This window comes from Canis lupus, chromosome 7, assembly GCF_011100685.1.
Source record: "Canis lupus familiaris isolate Mischka breed German Shepherd chromosome 7, alternate assembly UU_Cfam_GSD_1.0, whole genome shotgun sequence".
In the NCBI taxonomy this organism is placed as follows: Eukaryota; Metazoa; Chordata; class Mammalia; order Carnivora; family Canidae; genus Canis; species Canis lupus.
Window position 1 is genome coordinate 24955089 of NC_049228.1, and position 16399 is coordinate 24971487.

Here is a 16399-nt window from a genome sequence, read left to right on the forward strand (position 1 = left end):
AATACAGAAAAATTCTATAAAAGACACCCTGAAAAGAGGTGTTAATTTTTTAGCAAATTATTCAAATATTACTCACTGAAAGGAGGTTTAAAAAAAAGAGGCATATCATACAAGAAACTTTTTTTTTTAAGATTTATTTATTTGAGAGAGAGAGACCATGGGGCAGAGGGGGTATAGAGCAAGAAAAACTCAAGCAGACTCCCTGTTGAGTGCAGAGCTCCACACAAGGCTCAAGGCTAAGACCCTGAGATCATGTTAAAACATACAAACAACAAACATCAACTCTGTTTTGAGGAAACTGATTACAGTGAATTAATAAATTCTAAAACAGAGTCAACTAAGCCTTTTAAAAATATCTTTACAGTTTTGTACAATGTATCCATAAAGATGCAACAATGATATGAGTCTCACTGGCTTTTTTCACTATGCTTTCTGATATTTTGTTTTGTCTGCAATTCTTCAGCAGAAACACAGTACATCACTTTCCCTGAACAAAATAATTGGCATCAAGATACCTCAGGTTGGATTCCCTAACTCTTGCGCCATAGGTAATCAAGATCCACACCCAACAGAGTCCTACAGATGAATCTCCAGGATCTACCAAGTCAAATGTATTGTGGAAATACCTAAAGCCTTATGCCACAGGTTCCACAGAGCTATGATCTTCACTGGCTTCCCCCTAACACTACTGGTACATGCTGCTTTTGGGATTTTATGGTAAAATAAGAGAATAACAGTGATAGTTGGTTATGGCAGCCATGCTGCTACTCCTGCTTGAGAAGACAAGATATCTTCTTGCTTTTAACTGACAAACTTCTTCAGACCTCATCCAGGGACTCTGCAAACAATGGGAAAAAAAATAAGTTAGTGACATTGCTGCATAATAAGTATTTAGGCAATTAAGAATGTCTGTCACTTTCCTGAACTATCTTTGCCAATTGTTTGTGCCTATCAAGAGGGACCCAAAAACTAAGGACTAAAGTTGTGCCTTCACCACAAAACAAGAAACCTAGGAACCAGATAACAAGACAACCAGTAAATGCTATTAAAGACTTCAGAGTAATTAAAAGGAGTATTATTTTTTGAGGGGAAAGAGGAAGGTGTTAGATATCTTCTGTGTAAGTCATGGGTAAAAACCAAAGGTGGCTGGAATGTAAACTATATGAACGATAAATACCTTTATAAAACATAATGAAAACAAAATCCACATTTGCTTTTTATAATATTTAAGCAACAGGAAAATTATTACTGAAAATTATATGGGTATTCAGAGACTTCCATTTGAAACGCTCTATTGTCTATTCTCTTAGCTTTGGGATAAACAAAGGGTACCCATACAATTTATCAGCCAAACCAGAACCCTTCTGAAAATAAGAAGGAGTGCTACTAATAATATACCTGGACAATATACATAAACTAGAACTGCCCCAGGCAGAGGAGATCACTAATCAAAATAAATATTATCTATATCATGGAGTTTTTACGAATGTCAAGGAAATGTTTAGCATTCTAAATGCGCCTGGCATTTATACTGTATTATTTTTTCATTTAGCAATGTCTCTCATAATAAAGTTTAATGACAAATGTCATGTATTTCTCCTTCAAATAATGAATTTTGCCACCAATACCCCATAATGGAACGTTTTTTAAAATGTACTCTAAGAAAATTAAATAATACATGGACATCACTTTCTCATAACCTGCAATGTACCAAATATCCTCTCTAGAAATACAATTAATACTATTTAATACCATATCTCTAGAAATACAATTAATACTATTTAATACCATATCCAAAACGGTCAGGCTAAGAATTCTCCCGCAGCTTTGTTCACTGCTTACCCACTGTTACAGCTCTCAAAAATGATATGCAGTTACCCCACCCGTAAATAAGAGAATGCTATAATTCAAAAAGAGAGTTTCATACCATCACAATTATGAAAAATGCTTGCAAGCCAGGTCCCTTTCAATTTCCTTCTGCAGCAGCGTTTCTACCTCTCCAAGCAGCAGGTTCTTCAAGTCTTCAAACTTCATTTCCTTGCTGTTAAGCACCAATTACCCACAAACCACAAGTGTGTTAAATACTGCCAACATGAAATGCCAGGACTCTACCCTCTGCTTTCTCACTTCTGTAGTGAAGTTGTAAGGATCAGAAATGGACCCCTTCATTCACAAACACACACATATTCTTTCAACATATTTATATTCACTGCCTCCTAGTGCCAGGCACTTATACTCATTCACTCTCCCATCACACCTTTGACCAGGCAGACAGTATATACATAAAAATGTAAATGTTGGTATGAAATAGATTCACAAGTATTTTTAAAAAACAAAAACAAACCTGAACTTCTTATACAGGCACTGGTCCTTGCTCCTATGGCTACAATCTAAATTATGTGTCCATCCATGTTCATTTTAGTATAAATAAAGTCACCAGGGCATAAGAACTGACATATCCCTCATGCTTAGTATCAAACACACAGAAATACATATTTCTGTGAGTTCCCATGTTGTGGCCAGAAATAAACTCTTAGAAGTCCTAATAATACAACGGTTTATTTATGTTTCATGGTAAACAGAAAATAAGATAGCTGCTTTTAGCATTTCCTAATGACAAATTTATATTTCCAAAAGCAAAAAGCCCTGAGATTTGCCCACCCCAGACATTTATTAATGCCTTTAAAATGGTTGTAAGCACTAACATTCTAAAAGTACAACCTAATTACACTTGAAACTAATATGATGCTGCATGTTAACTATATTGGATTTTTTTAAGTTTTTGTATTTATTTAGTTTCTACACCCACCATGGGCTTGAACCTATAACCCAGAGATCAAGAGCTGTACACTCTATGGACTGAGCTAGCCAGGCGCCCTAATTATACTGGGATTTTTTTTTAAGTGCAACCTATTTTTAATTTGGAGAGAATCCAACAACTACAGAGAAGAAGGCAATTTCTCCATGTAACTGACAATTTCTCCATGTATTCTAACTACTTCTCCAGTCTCAGAATAAACCACCAGTTAATAATTACTAAGAGGAACTTAACTAGCATTTTCAAAGAATTACAAGTTGATACCTCTGTTTATAGGTGAGATCTGTATTTTTAATTAGGCCAGTTCCATAGAGCAAAAGTCATCCTCCGAGTGAATGAACATAACAAATAATCAGTGAAAACCACAGAGATGTATGAAACAATCTTAGTTCAACATCTAAATGAAAGCAATACGTAGCAATCAGTCCAGCAGAAAAACACGTTTTGTTATAGATGCTTTTTTAAAAGTCACATGTACCAATCAACTTGGTTAAAATAACAAAAGCAGCCCTTCTAAGCCTAAGCAAGTACCACCATGGTAGGTGAGGAGGAGAGCTCATCCAGGAGGATTTTTCTGTTACATCTGTTAAGCTGAGACTGTCCTACCTATGATACCACTTTAATACAGTTACCAGATTTAGCTTTCCACATTTAGTTCTATGCCATTACAAAATATTAACTTTCTCTTTAGAAATTTCCAAATTTATGTAATAGAAGATATGATGATACATACTAATTTATAGGACAGTGAGACTAGGGTTCAAAAATATTACCCTACTTCATCTTGATAGCAAATTGCTATAGTATATTATACTTACAGCCTCTTTAATTTCACAGGAGAAAACATGTATCTGAAATTCTTCTGAACCATGGGAACTCTCTGTAAATGCAAAGCAATTGCTCTCTGTTGTCCCATCATGTCCACGTGCACAGAATAACACCTTATAGATCGGAAAAGAAGCTAACTCCACATTGTTGGATTGGTCTATAATTCTACAGAACAGTGATGAAAAATAAGATAAAATATTAACTATCAAAGAACAAAAACAGTTTTACTATACTAATGACATATAAACATAATTATCTTAAAAATCACAAAAATAAACTAGTTATAAGAATGTATTAAAATAATCATACTGATACGGCAGTCGAAAAAAAAACAGAATTCAATCTTAACTGAAGAACATAAAAAAATAATAATCATACTGTGCTAAATTTGTATACATATGAATATGTATAATGCATATACATATATACACATTTATACACACACACAAGTTCTTCTTTTAACAATTACTTAATTTTTGTATCTCCTATGATGCAATTAATTTATTCCCAAAGCCAAGTATATACATTGCCTGGTAAAAGCTTTGTCACCCATCCCAAATTGCTACCCTTTTTCTACTACGGCAAAAGGAATGCTAGTACAGAATAGCAAATACTATCCCTGGAGAGTTCATTTCTATTTACAACAGCACCTGTAAGTTTACCTAAGACCTAGGCCACTGTTCGACCAAGACCTCTCTTACCCAAAAGCAAAAAAGGTCAGAGTGGTTCCAAAGTTGAACTTAATAACAGAGTTTTAAGAAGTAAAAGGAGTCTGTGGAATTTCACAGCATATATTTCTCTGACTTTCCCTATATAAATCCTAAACCCTAGATTGACCTAAAATCTCAAGACCACATCAGGATCTCTCTATGAAACTAAGGGGTACCCAGTAGAAATAGAGAAGCAAATAAAAACACTAAGTCTTTGTCAAGGTGTGTTTGGCACTTTGACACTAAAAAGGTAACTTTAAAAGGCGTTTTGACATTTTTTAAGAAATATCACACAAATACTATATCTATAAAACCCTTTCCTGAAAAATTCAAAGCATTTTTACCAAAACTTATAGGTTTATATAGCTATTATTTTAGTACTCAGAACTAAACTAACATTTTTTTCACATTCTAACCTTAGAGAATAGGCATTTCAGAGTTTGAAAAAAGACCTTCAGGGAATTTTATAGGTTCAGGATACATTTAACCTAATTTCTAAGACTTGGTTCATTTTATTTGCTCATTCAGCAAGCACTTACTGAAAACCTGCTATGGACCAGATACTACTCTCAACACTGAAGCTACAGCACAGAAAAATACAAATACTCTGCTCCCATGGAGCTTATATTCTAGTGAGGAAGTCAGACAATAAACCAATAAGCAAATAAATATATAATACCAAGTCAAAGAAAGTGCTGTGAAGAATATAAAGGCCCAATAACAGGGAAAAGAAAAACAGTTATATGATCCGATCAAAAAAGGTTTCTTTTGATAAAATGTTTGAGGTGAAACTGTAAAGAAATAACAAAGCCACTGCGAAACCAAGGAAAATTTGTTCAGGCAAAAGAAAGAATATGCAAAGGTCCTGAGGTAGGAATAATGATGGTGTTTGAGAAAGTACAAAGAAGCTACTAAGACTGAAATGTCATAGTGAGAGAGATCAAGAGAAAAGAGAAGGGTAAAAAATCAGGTCAAGGCAGTAGTTTATCAGTGGCCAGACATAGTAAGAATTTTTTAATCACAAGTGTGACTAGAGGCCACTGAGAGTAGGAGAACATGATCGAATTCAAAGAAACTCAAGGTCCAGATGACAGTCAATATTATTCCTAATTAAGCATAAGAGAAAAAGCCATTTTGCTTCTTCCCTGTCTGATGTAAAAACGTATATCTTTGACTCGCTCTAGTTTTTTTTGAACCACGGTTATATAACAAGGGGGAGACAGGTTTTTATGTTCCTTCTGAACAAAGAAACACAAATTATAGGTATGCTTAAAGTTCTATTTCCATTTATAATATTCCAAGCATAATTCTGTAAAAGCCTCTAATAAATAAACAACACGGTCTAAACCTAAACATGTTTACTTTTCATGTCTAGAGAGTAAAAGTGAATTCACAATAAGTCCTGTGCCTAATTTATGATATAACATCATCACCAACACGCAAAAAATTTTTCATAAATGTCTAGGGAAAATAAAAAAAAAGATTAGAGCTTACCTCACAGAACCTTCTGGAACATTAGGTACATACAGAGTAACAGGAAAGGGGTGATGACTGGAAGATTTCATAGTTGCCATTGCCCGTAAAGCCTCCACTTCATTACGTGGGGAAGAAACCTTCATACATCCTAAGTAGGTCAGTTTGTTAAATAAAACACTATCTTCCTCAGGTAATCCACTTGGAGAAGATGGTCTGGGTGTAGAAATTTCTGAAGAAAAACACACACACCCACTCAAAAGCTAATGGAAAATGTCACAGTATTATTTCACCTACTGCCCAAAAACAAATGAAAAACTGCAAACAAAATTTAGGTCTGTGTTTTCAATTCTTTTGATGTTATGCTACATCTTAATTCAGAGTTCTGGAATTCTGTACTCTCAAAGCCTCTCAAAGTATTCCTACTTAGCTATGACTTCTATAAAGGAAAAAAAAATTTTAAGTTTTTATTTTAAAGAATCAAAGATACAGAGTACAAACAATGTAGAATAGAAAGAAAAAAACTACGCTAAAGGCAGGGTGAAGCAGCCTAAAAATAATGAAGATTAAATAAAACTACTATGGAAGAAAAAAACTACACTAAAGGCAGGGTGAAGCAGCCTAAAAATAATGAAGATTAAATAAAACTACTATGGAAGGAGCCTCAGTGTCCATCGAAAGATGAATGGATAAAGAAGATGTGGTTTATGTATACAATGGAATATCACTCAGGGGATCCCTGGGTGGCGCAGCAGTTTGGCGCCTGCCTTTGGCCCAGGGCGCGATCCTGGAGACCCCGGATTGAATCCCACGTCAGGCTCCCGGTGCATGGAGCCTGCTTCTCCCTCTATGTCTCTGCCTCTCTCTCTCTCTCTCTATGTGACTATCATAAATAAATAAAATTTAAAAAAAAATTAAAAAAAAAAAAAAGGAATATCACTCAGCCATTAGAAATGACAAATACCCACCATTTGCTTCGACGTGGATGGAACTGGAGGGTATTATGCTGAGTGAAATAAGTCAATCGGAGAAGGACAAACATTATATGGTCTCAATCATTTGGGGAATATAAATAATAGTGGAAGGGAATAGAGGGGAAGGGAGAAGAAATGGGTAGGAAATATCAGAAAGGGAGACAGAACATGGAAGATTCCTAACTCTGGGAAACGAACTAGGGGTGGTGGAAAGGGAGGAGGGCGGGGGGTGGGGGTGACTGGGTGGCGGGCACTGAGGGGGCCACTTGACTGGATGAGCACTGGGTGTTATTCTGTATGTTGGCAAATTGTACACTAATAAAAAATAAATTTATTATAAAAAAATAAAAAATAAAAATTGACATAGAATGAATGAATAAATAAGTTAATTAACAAACAAACAAACCAAAATAAGTTAAAGTTTGCCTTGGCTATAAAGAACCTGCATAGCACCAAATTTATTAAGGAGCCTAATTTCCCAAGAGAAAGTAAACAATGTTAAGATATAACATCTCAAACCAATAACAACAAAAGCAAACCCCTTTTTTGGCTCCTTTCTGGCTTGCTGACTTCTATGAACTATGTAAGTATTTCAGAGATCCTATCATTGCTTCCTATGGTCCTATAATTGGTTCCTCCAATTCTCCTCTCCTTGTTATTGAGTTTCTTTAAAAATATTAATTAAATAAATAAATAAATAAATAAATAAATAAATAAATAAATAAATAGTGAATGAACAAACAAACAAACTTGTTCACTTTAATTCTAAAACAGCAAAGGTCCAACTGTGGTTAGAGAGTATCTTTCTGCATATATCAGATACTATTAAACTCTCCTTTTGCCAACTCTCTCCATCCCCACCTGAAATCCACATTGAGCTAGCCTCTTCCCACTACCCATATCCATACTGCACAAAATAAAACATGCCTGTCTCACCCAAACTAGATCCTTGGACCAAGCTCAAATCCTCATTACCAGGAGATTCCACTTATAGAATATCAGTAAATAATTCACAAGTCATTCCTAGCTCCCAAACACTATACTATAACATGCAACCTCACCACCTACTTTCTTCTACTAAGAAACTAAAGCCCAGGGCACCTGGGTGGCTCAGTCAGTTAAGCATCGGCCTTCCACTCAGGTCATGATTTCAGGGTCCTGGGATGGAGTCCCACATCCAGCTCTCTGCTCAGTGGGGAGTCTGCTTCTCCCTCTCTCTCAAATAAATAAATAGAAATCTTTAAAAAAAAAAAAAAAAGAAAAACTAAAGCCATTCAAAATGAATTACTTCATCTACCATGTTCTTCAATCACTGGAACATGTTTTCCCCCTTTGAATTAGTTCAACGTGCTATATTTCAAAAGGGATAAATAAAATAAATGTTAAGGCTGAAGGCTAACATGCTTAGACTTATTATTATATGCATTTTTTGTTAACTTAGCAAGCACTTACACAACAGTTATTTGCAAGATCCTATGATTAAACCATGTTTCAGTAGCTTATGAGCATGACAGATTAAGTAGTTCAAGTGGTCTTACTTATATGTAGTTGGAGTCTTACCAAAAAAATAACAGATAAAAGGGACAAAAAGGCTTTTTGAAAAAATATTTCACTACTCTACGTAACTCACAGATTTGTGTAACTCTGTACATCCCAAACAGAAAAACAGTACAGAAATTGATCCCAAAAAAAGACAAATGACAAAAGAAGCAGACAAAATTTTCAAAATAACTATCATAAATATTGAGAATTTAAAGAAAAGTATCTAATAAAACAAAGAAAAAAATGAAAGAGGACCCAAAGAAATTCTAGAGTTAAAAAATGCAAGATGTGAAATCAAATACTCCTTAGGTGGCTGTAACAGCAGATTCTAAATTGCAGAAGAAAAGAAGAACGTAAAAAAAGTTCCTTGGGATAAAGGAAAACGATACTAGAGGAAAACTGAAGAGTACCAGAAGTTCTAAATACAAGGGTAAGACTTTCTCCTCGCTTTTCATTTCTTTAAAATACAACAGATTTTTTATAGTGAAAAACTAGTATTGTGTAGAATTTGTAACATGTATAAGCAAAATAAATGACAAATGCAACATAAAGTCTGCAATAAAATAAAAGAAAGATCCTCAAAGTATACATGAAGTGGTATATTATTATTAAAACACAGACTTGTTAAAGACTTGGGTCACAGGGTCGCCTGGGTGGCTCAGTGGTTGAGCATCTACCTTCGGCTCAGGGCATGATCCTGGGGTCCTGGGATGGAGTCCTACATCAGACACCCAGCAGGGAACCCGCTTCTCCCTCTGCTTATATCTCTGCCTCTCTCTGTGTGTCTCTCATGAATAAATAAATAAAATCTTAAAAAAAAAAGGTCATAAGACTCAGAGCAAGAACTAAAACATTATACATTTTAGATATGACTGTATACAATTATAATACAGTAATATACCAGTAATGGGTATAAACTGTAATATTAAAAAATATTCAATCCAAAGTAAGGCAGGAAAAGTGGGGAAAGACACAAAAAAACAAAAGAGACAAAGAGTAAATGAACAGTAAGAAAGCAGGTACACTTATATCCAAACTTGTAAAAAATTATACTAAATGTAAATGGTCAAAGACACTGGTCACCAGCTTTTTCTATAAAGGATCATATTAATAAATATTTTAGGCTTGTAAACCAAGAAAAAAAGATTGGATATTATGTAGGTATTTATATAAAAAGAGAAATGGCCTCCCACAACTTTTTTTAACAAAACTCAAAATTTAATTTATGGACACTTTGAATTTGAATTTCATATAAATTTCATGTGCACAAAATATTATTCTCCTTTGACTTGTTTTCAACCCTTTAAAGATATAAAAATAATTATTACCCTCCAAACCATACTGAAAACAAGTAATGGGTAGGGTTTGGCCCACGAGAAGTAATTTGATGACCCCTGGTCTAAACACACCAATTAAAAGTTCATCAGATTGAATAAAAAAAGAAAAGCTCAACTGTATGCTATCTACAGAAACACACTTTAAAGACCTAAATAGACTACAAATAATTTTTTTAAAATAGTAGACATATCATGCAAACACTAAAGAAAACTAGAGCAGTTATATGAATATCAGAAATATTAGACTTCAAAATAAGAAAGAGAAAAAGAGGAAAAAGAGACATTTCACAATAATAAAAGGGTCAAATCACCATAGAAAACTTAGTGGTTATGCCCCCTAATACCGGAGCTTCAAAATACCTACAGCAAAAACTGGCAGAATCAGTCAAGCTGAAGTACTAAGTCTGCTATAGCTTATCTCTCTTAACTAAAAACACTGAACAGAATATAAAAAGTACACAAAAATTTTTAAAAAGTAAACAATAATTAACATTAAAGAGACGAGTCAAAACTTGAAGAACTACCTATACAGTGTTGTTTCCCTTCCCCCCACACAATCTTTTATCCTCAGATTTGACCTAAAGCCAGTCCCAGTTGCAGAACTGTGCAAAGAACAACAAAAATGCGAAAGAAATTTTTAAAAAAATGGGATCCCTGGGTGGCGCAGCGGTTTGGCACCTGCCTTTGGCCCAGGGCGCGATCCTGGAGACCCGGGATCGAATCCCACATCAGGCTCCCGGTGCATGGAGCCTGCTTCTCCCTCTGCCTGTGTCTCTGCCTCTCTCTCTCTCTCTCTCTCTCTCTGGGACTATCATAAATAAATAAAAATTAAAAAAAAAAAACAAAACAGAAAAAGGAGTGTCTGCAAACCACAGAGTGGGGAATTATAACTTGTTTTTGGTTTTGTTTCCTCTATCTTTTCTCTCCCAGTTCTACCATAAAGCCAGCTGCAGTTATGGAGCTGCATTGCAATCAATGAGGAAAAGGGATGGGGGAGCACAGACATCTAAAACTTAAAGGAAAAAATCTATCCAAATGTCTAGAACTACCAAGCAAATAGGTTCACTACTGTGATTCAAAAATGGAAACTTTTGAAAAATTTCTAAAAATGGAAAAAATCACTATTTTTTTTTTTCTCTTTTCTCTTACTACTTTGTCTTAAAGTAGACTCCAGGCATGCAGGACTGCTAGACAGCACAACAAAACAAAAACTCTAAAAGAGAAATCTATCTTTCTACTTAGAAGAAGGAGGAAAATGAGCGCCAGGAACCCAGAGAGCATGAGAGAAATCCCATGGAAAGTTGAGGAGAAGAAAGTAATCCCTAATTTTGTGTATGAACTAATACAAGTTTCAGGCTCACCACCAATGCTGTATATGTGTGTAACAAACCAAAGAAGCACAGCAAAGGTTTTGGGAACTGAAGTGACTTTGGAACCCGAAGGAAAATAAAACTTGCAGTCTGGACATCACCAGGTAGACTGCCTGATAAAATAAAATAAAATCAATGTTCTTCAGAGGATTTTAACTGGAAAAAGAACTTCAAAACATAAGATTTAGAAAGTCTGGAAGATAATCCACTTACTCAACAAACAAAAAACAGAAAAAGGGAACCAACTCTCAAGTGAAAGAAGAATCAACAGATACCAATCCCAAGAATATGCAGTGCAAAAATTTTCCAGAACTTTAAAACTGTAAATGTATTTACAATTTTTTAAAAAATTGTAAAATTGTATAATGTATTATAACCATGCTCCATAATATAAAGGTGAATTCACCTGAAATGAATAAAAATATTGAAATCCTTGGCAGAGAAACAGAAAATGTAAAAAGAACCAAGGTAAGAAAACAGAAAAATAAAATATCTAATATTAAAAATTCAGCAGAGAAAAAAAATAAATAATAAAATAAAAATTAAAAAAAAAAATTCAGCAGAGGACCTCAAAAGAATGGAGAGTAAAGAGTCAGTGAACTTGAACACAGGTCAACAGAAATTACTAAAACTGAAGAACAAAGAGGTAAAACTTTCAAAACAATGGAGAGAGTCTCAAGAATTGTGGAAGAATGAAAATATCTAACATTTTTGTTGTCTGAGCCCTAGGAAGAGAAGAGAAAGTGACTGATACAGAAAAATATACATATATTTCTAAGACACAATGGCTGAAAACTTCCCAAATTTGGTGAAAGACATAAATTTACAGATTCAAGAATCTCAGTCAACTCCAATAAAAATAAACTCAAGTAAAACCAAACCCATATAATCAGAAAGATAATCTGAAAGGTATCAAGAAAGAAAGAATCAGAAAGATATAATCTGAAAAGATAATTAAAGTATACAGAAAAAACCAGCATGTTACAAACAGGGAAACAATGAATGTTCAAAGAAATGGATATTTCTCCACAGAAACTATGAAAACAAGAAGATTGTAGAATAACATATTTAAAGTGCTAAAAGAAAAAAAACTATCTAAATGCTTTTCAGAAGGACACTGCTCCACAGAAACCTTGGAGGATCTACACTAAAGTGCTTCAATGGAGATGAAGAGCCTACACCCTGCCCAACACCCATTTTAAGATGTATATATAATTATTGGGCTTGGACCCAAAAGTTTATGTGATTTTATCTTCAGGTTCAACATTCCAATACTATCAAGGATGAGGATGCTGATAATGAGGAAGAGGAGGATAATCATGGTATTTTATTTGGTACTTCGTGAGGCATTTTACAAAAATACTTAAAATGAATGATCTTATTTAATCCTCCATCATCCCTATACAGCAGATTCTATTTTATCCCTATTTTACAGATGAGGAAACTAAGCATTAGAGAAGTTAAATAACCTGGCCAAAGTCACAGAGCCATAGATAGTGCTTGGGTTCAAACCCAGGTCTGAACTTCAAATATTATGTCTTAACCTCTATGAATGGTCTACAATAGGATGAATTAAAAGAACAACGTAGTTCTCATTCTGCATTTAATTATACAGAGTATCAGCTCTTCAAGCGAAAGAACTGTTCTATCCTCTTTTTGTTTACAGCATTTACTAATAGTGTCTAAAAGGACAGACTATTTATATCAAATTAATTAATCAATAAATGAAATATTTTTAGGGCTAGATATCCTTTCAGCAACCTATCATAGGAAACGCACATCATCCTGGGCATCACCCAGAACCTATCCCAACCACAACTTAACGTATTGTAACTGCATTCTTCTTGTAGACAAAACTCACTGGTAACTATCCAATTATGACTAATGGAGATCTTGAGGTAAGTAGGCAAATAGCAAAATATTTTTACCCAGGCAACAGTTTGAGACCTGGTAAAATTACACACCAATGTAAATAATTCATTTCCACCTAAATATAAATTCAGTCCTCTTCAACTCATACTTCTTTAACCCCATCACCCTTTCCTCAGCAGAAAGAGTAACAAAGAGTATAAAAAAGAAGACTCACCTTTGTATCCAATATTTTAGTATACTGCAATAAACTAGCAAAGATTCCCTGTTAGAGTTGCTCCAAGTAGCCAAGATATAAGATCATCAAATGACAAATTGAACAAGTTATCATGATGTTTAAACAAAAGCTTTCATCTGTCTAGTTTTATAATGAAAAACAACATACCTTAAATGTTTATTCTAGGCCATTTAAATCTAGATAATTTCCATACAGTCCCTTGTCATTAAATGTGTCATTTTAAACCGGCCACAATAATTCTGTTAAGCAAAACTGTGTTGACTGCAACTAGGAAATGGCAGCTGAAACATCTTGTCTTAGTCTGTTAAGGCTGCTGTAACAAAATACCACAGACTGGGCAGTTTATAAACAGCAGACATTTACTTCTCACAGTTCTGGATGCTTGAAAGGCCAAGATCGAGGGACTGGCAGATTTGGCATCTGGTAGGAACCCACTCTCTAGATCATAAACAGCACTTTTTCACTATATCCTCAGAAGTGGAAGGCACAAGCTAGTTTTCTGAGGTCTCTTCTATAATGGCACTACTCCCAATTATGAGGGTTGCACCTTCATGACCTAACTACTTCCCAAATGCCCTACCACCTTCTGGGTTAGGATTTCAAAATGAATTTTGAGAAGGACAAGAATATTCAGATGTTTTACTATTGAAAATAAAAACTACAAGCCATTTTAAAAGAATAATTTATTCCAACAACCCATCAGAGCTACATTAGAATATAAAAGGTATTTCCTTCTTTCAATTAATACATTAATTATATAATTATTAAAATAATTATATAAGGGTGCCATCAGTGTGCTTTGGGCTTCTTGGAAGGAGAAGAGATTTAAGAAATTCAAAAGATAAAGCACAATGAGTAATATAATCTCTCACAGTCTCTTAATCAAGAACAAAAATTAATACTTTTTAAGGTTGTTGCTAATCTTGTATTTTTACTTAAAATATATATACATAACTGTTTAGTTTAAGTTCCCTTGAACTTAATTCTAGCTGCATGACTATATATTGAGACCTATAAGTATTTATAGTGAATTACCAAACCAGGGCATTTTACTGAGGACCCAACACATTACAAATATCTTCTCCTAGTCTATCAGTAAGCCATATTTATTACATAGAGTAGCTGAGAATGTGTCAGTGGAACAGAGTAAAAAAAAAATAAAATAAAAACAAAAACTTGAAATTTTTGGTGCCTGTCACTAATGGTCCATTTGGAGGAAATCCCATGAGTATGATATATGAATGGGTTTTTTTAATGTTAAAATGTGGTTGTCTAAAAATTTAATTAAAATGCAAATCAAAGCCAAGAAATCCATTTATTATGGTACCATTCTCATTAAGAAGATTTAAGTTTTTATGTATTAAAATATAACTAGCAGGGTATCCAGGTAGCTTAGTCAATTGAACATCTGACTCTTGGTTTCAGCTCAGGTCATGATCTCAGGGTCATGTGATAGAGCCCCAAGTCAGATTGCTCATTTAGCAGGGAGACTGCCTGAGATTCTCTCTCCCACTCTGCCCCTCCCCACACCACGCATGCACTCTTTCTAAAATAAATAAATAAATATATATATATATATATATATATATACACATATTTTTTTTTTAGAACAGATATAACTATCTTTTTTTTAATGATGTGGCTGTTCCTACCCAATCATAAAGACATTCTCCAATATTTCCTTCTTATAGGCTTATTTGGAGTAAGTATTATAGTATTGTGTAGCACTTTGGCCTAATCTATATTTACCATATAGCAACATTCAGAAACGGATCATTGGCTCTGAGTCAATCAGGATAATTCCATCTTGTCTGTAAGTGTGATTTCGGGGTTTGAATGTAACCATCAGTTACTATCAATTTAGGTGATTACCTTGGCTACTAGAAAATGGTTCAATGTAGGGAAACTTGCAACTTTTGTTCAATAGGTAAAAAAAGAGAGCCTTTCCACTCTGCCACCAGCCATGAACAAATCACCTGGCTCTAGTTACCAATTTTTGCTGCTAACTACTTTATGACCATAAAGGAAGCCACTTCGAAAGGTGACATGGAGAAGATCAAAGCTGAGTAGTTTACAAAAAACACTATCAGAGCCCAGATCAAACAACATCCCTAGTGTCTAACTCAGCTTAAGTAGGAGTTGGCTTTGGTTTGGTTTGGCTTTTTTTTATACTCAAAACGATTTTGCATTATAAGCTGGTATTTCTACTATAAATCCCATTCAATCACAAATGTATTTATTACTTAATACACTGATGGAATTGATATGCTTTTTTACTTAGAATTTTCACAAATGATAATCTAAAATAACTGTAGCCAAACTAAGTAAAAAGGTATATCACATCAAAGATAGCGTCCATTACACTATTTCCAGATACACAAGAATTTATTCAATTGTTCAGTATTTCCTAAGTGCCTACTATGTGCCAAGTGCTAAGAGTAAAATAAAGACCCAGATATAGTCCCTGTTCTCAAATAACACTGACATTGATTTCACATGTAGAAAAATGTAAGAACCAAAATGGGAACTGTTGACTAGAACCAAAAACCTGGTGGCTGGTAGCCCTGATCTTAGAAAACAAAATGAAAAGGACTTCTAAATTTTCATCTTAAAATTTTCATGATCACTTTATCCCATTTCTCTTACGGTGTTTATAGTACCTGTATTTGAGGGATCCAAAATTAATTGAAGCGATGGCTTATTTGTTTGACTGGTTGAAACATCTCCAAATGAATGGTCTGAAATCTCACTGGAACTTTGACAATCAACAAGATGACTGCTTTGCCCTTTCTCAGAATCTCTCAGAATCTCTTCCATGGCTTTCTCCAATTGTTCATCACCATTAGAAACTACCTATAAGGAAAGCAAGACAATTCTGTTTCAATCATACTATGGTTCTGGGGCTTAATGAAAATATTTTATTTCTAGAAGATATTAAAACAAGCTAAATTTTAAATTTAAACATAAATTACTAAATACCAAGAACTTATACAGTTGCACCTAACTATATCTGATCCAAGATCTAATTTACAGAGATTTTTCCTTCCTTTCCTTTTCTTTTTTTCCTTAAGAACACATTCTAAAAACCAAGTAACCTTAAATTTATGTGTTTTACAGGGAAAAACAGTTAAGTTTAAATAGAGTGCTTACTCTACTATTTAAAAAGTCATATTTCTTGTTATCATAGCATAATATATTTGTGATTTCTTTATAAATTCTGCTTGCGTGCTGCCAAGAGGA

General features: G+C 34.2%; 1 protein-coding gene across 4 annotated transcripts in view; it reads right to left on the bottom strand.

The window, feature by feature from the left end:
- The window catches only part of RABGAP1L (RAB GTPase activating protein 1 like), a 744356-nt gene that overhangs the window by 668250 nt on the left and 59707 nt on the right, over positions 1–16399 (bottom strand). For all 4 annotated transcript variants that reach the window (XM_038542444.1, XM_038542442.1, XM_038542443.1 and 1 more), the window contains 3 exons: positions 15820–16012; positions 5851–6061; positions 3637–3811 (listed from right to left, as the gene is read on the bottom strand). In XM_038542444.1, coding sequence (XP_038398372.1) covers positions 3637–3811; positions 5851–6061; positions 15820–16012 — 579 coding nt within the window. The remainder of the gene's footprint in view (positions 1–3636; positions 3812–5850; positions 6062–15819; positions 16013–16399) is intronic.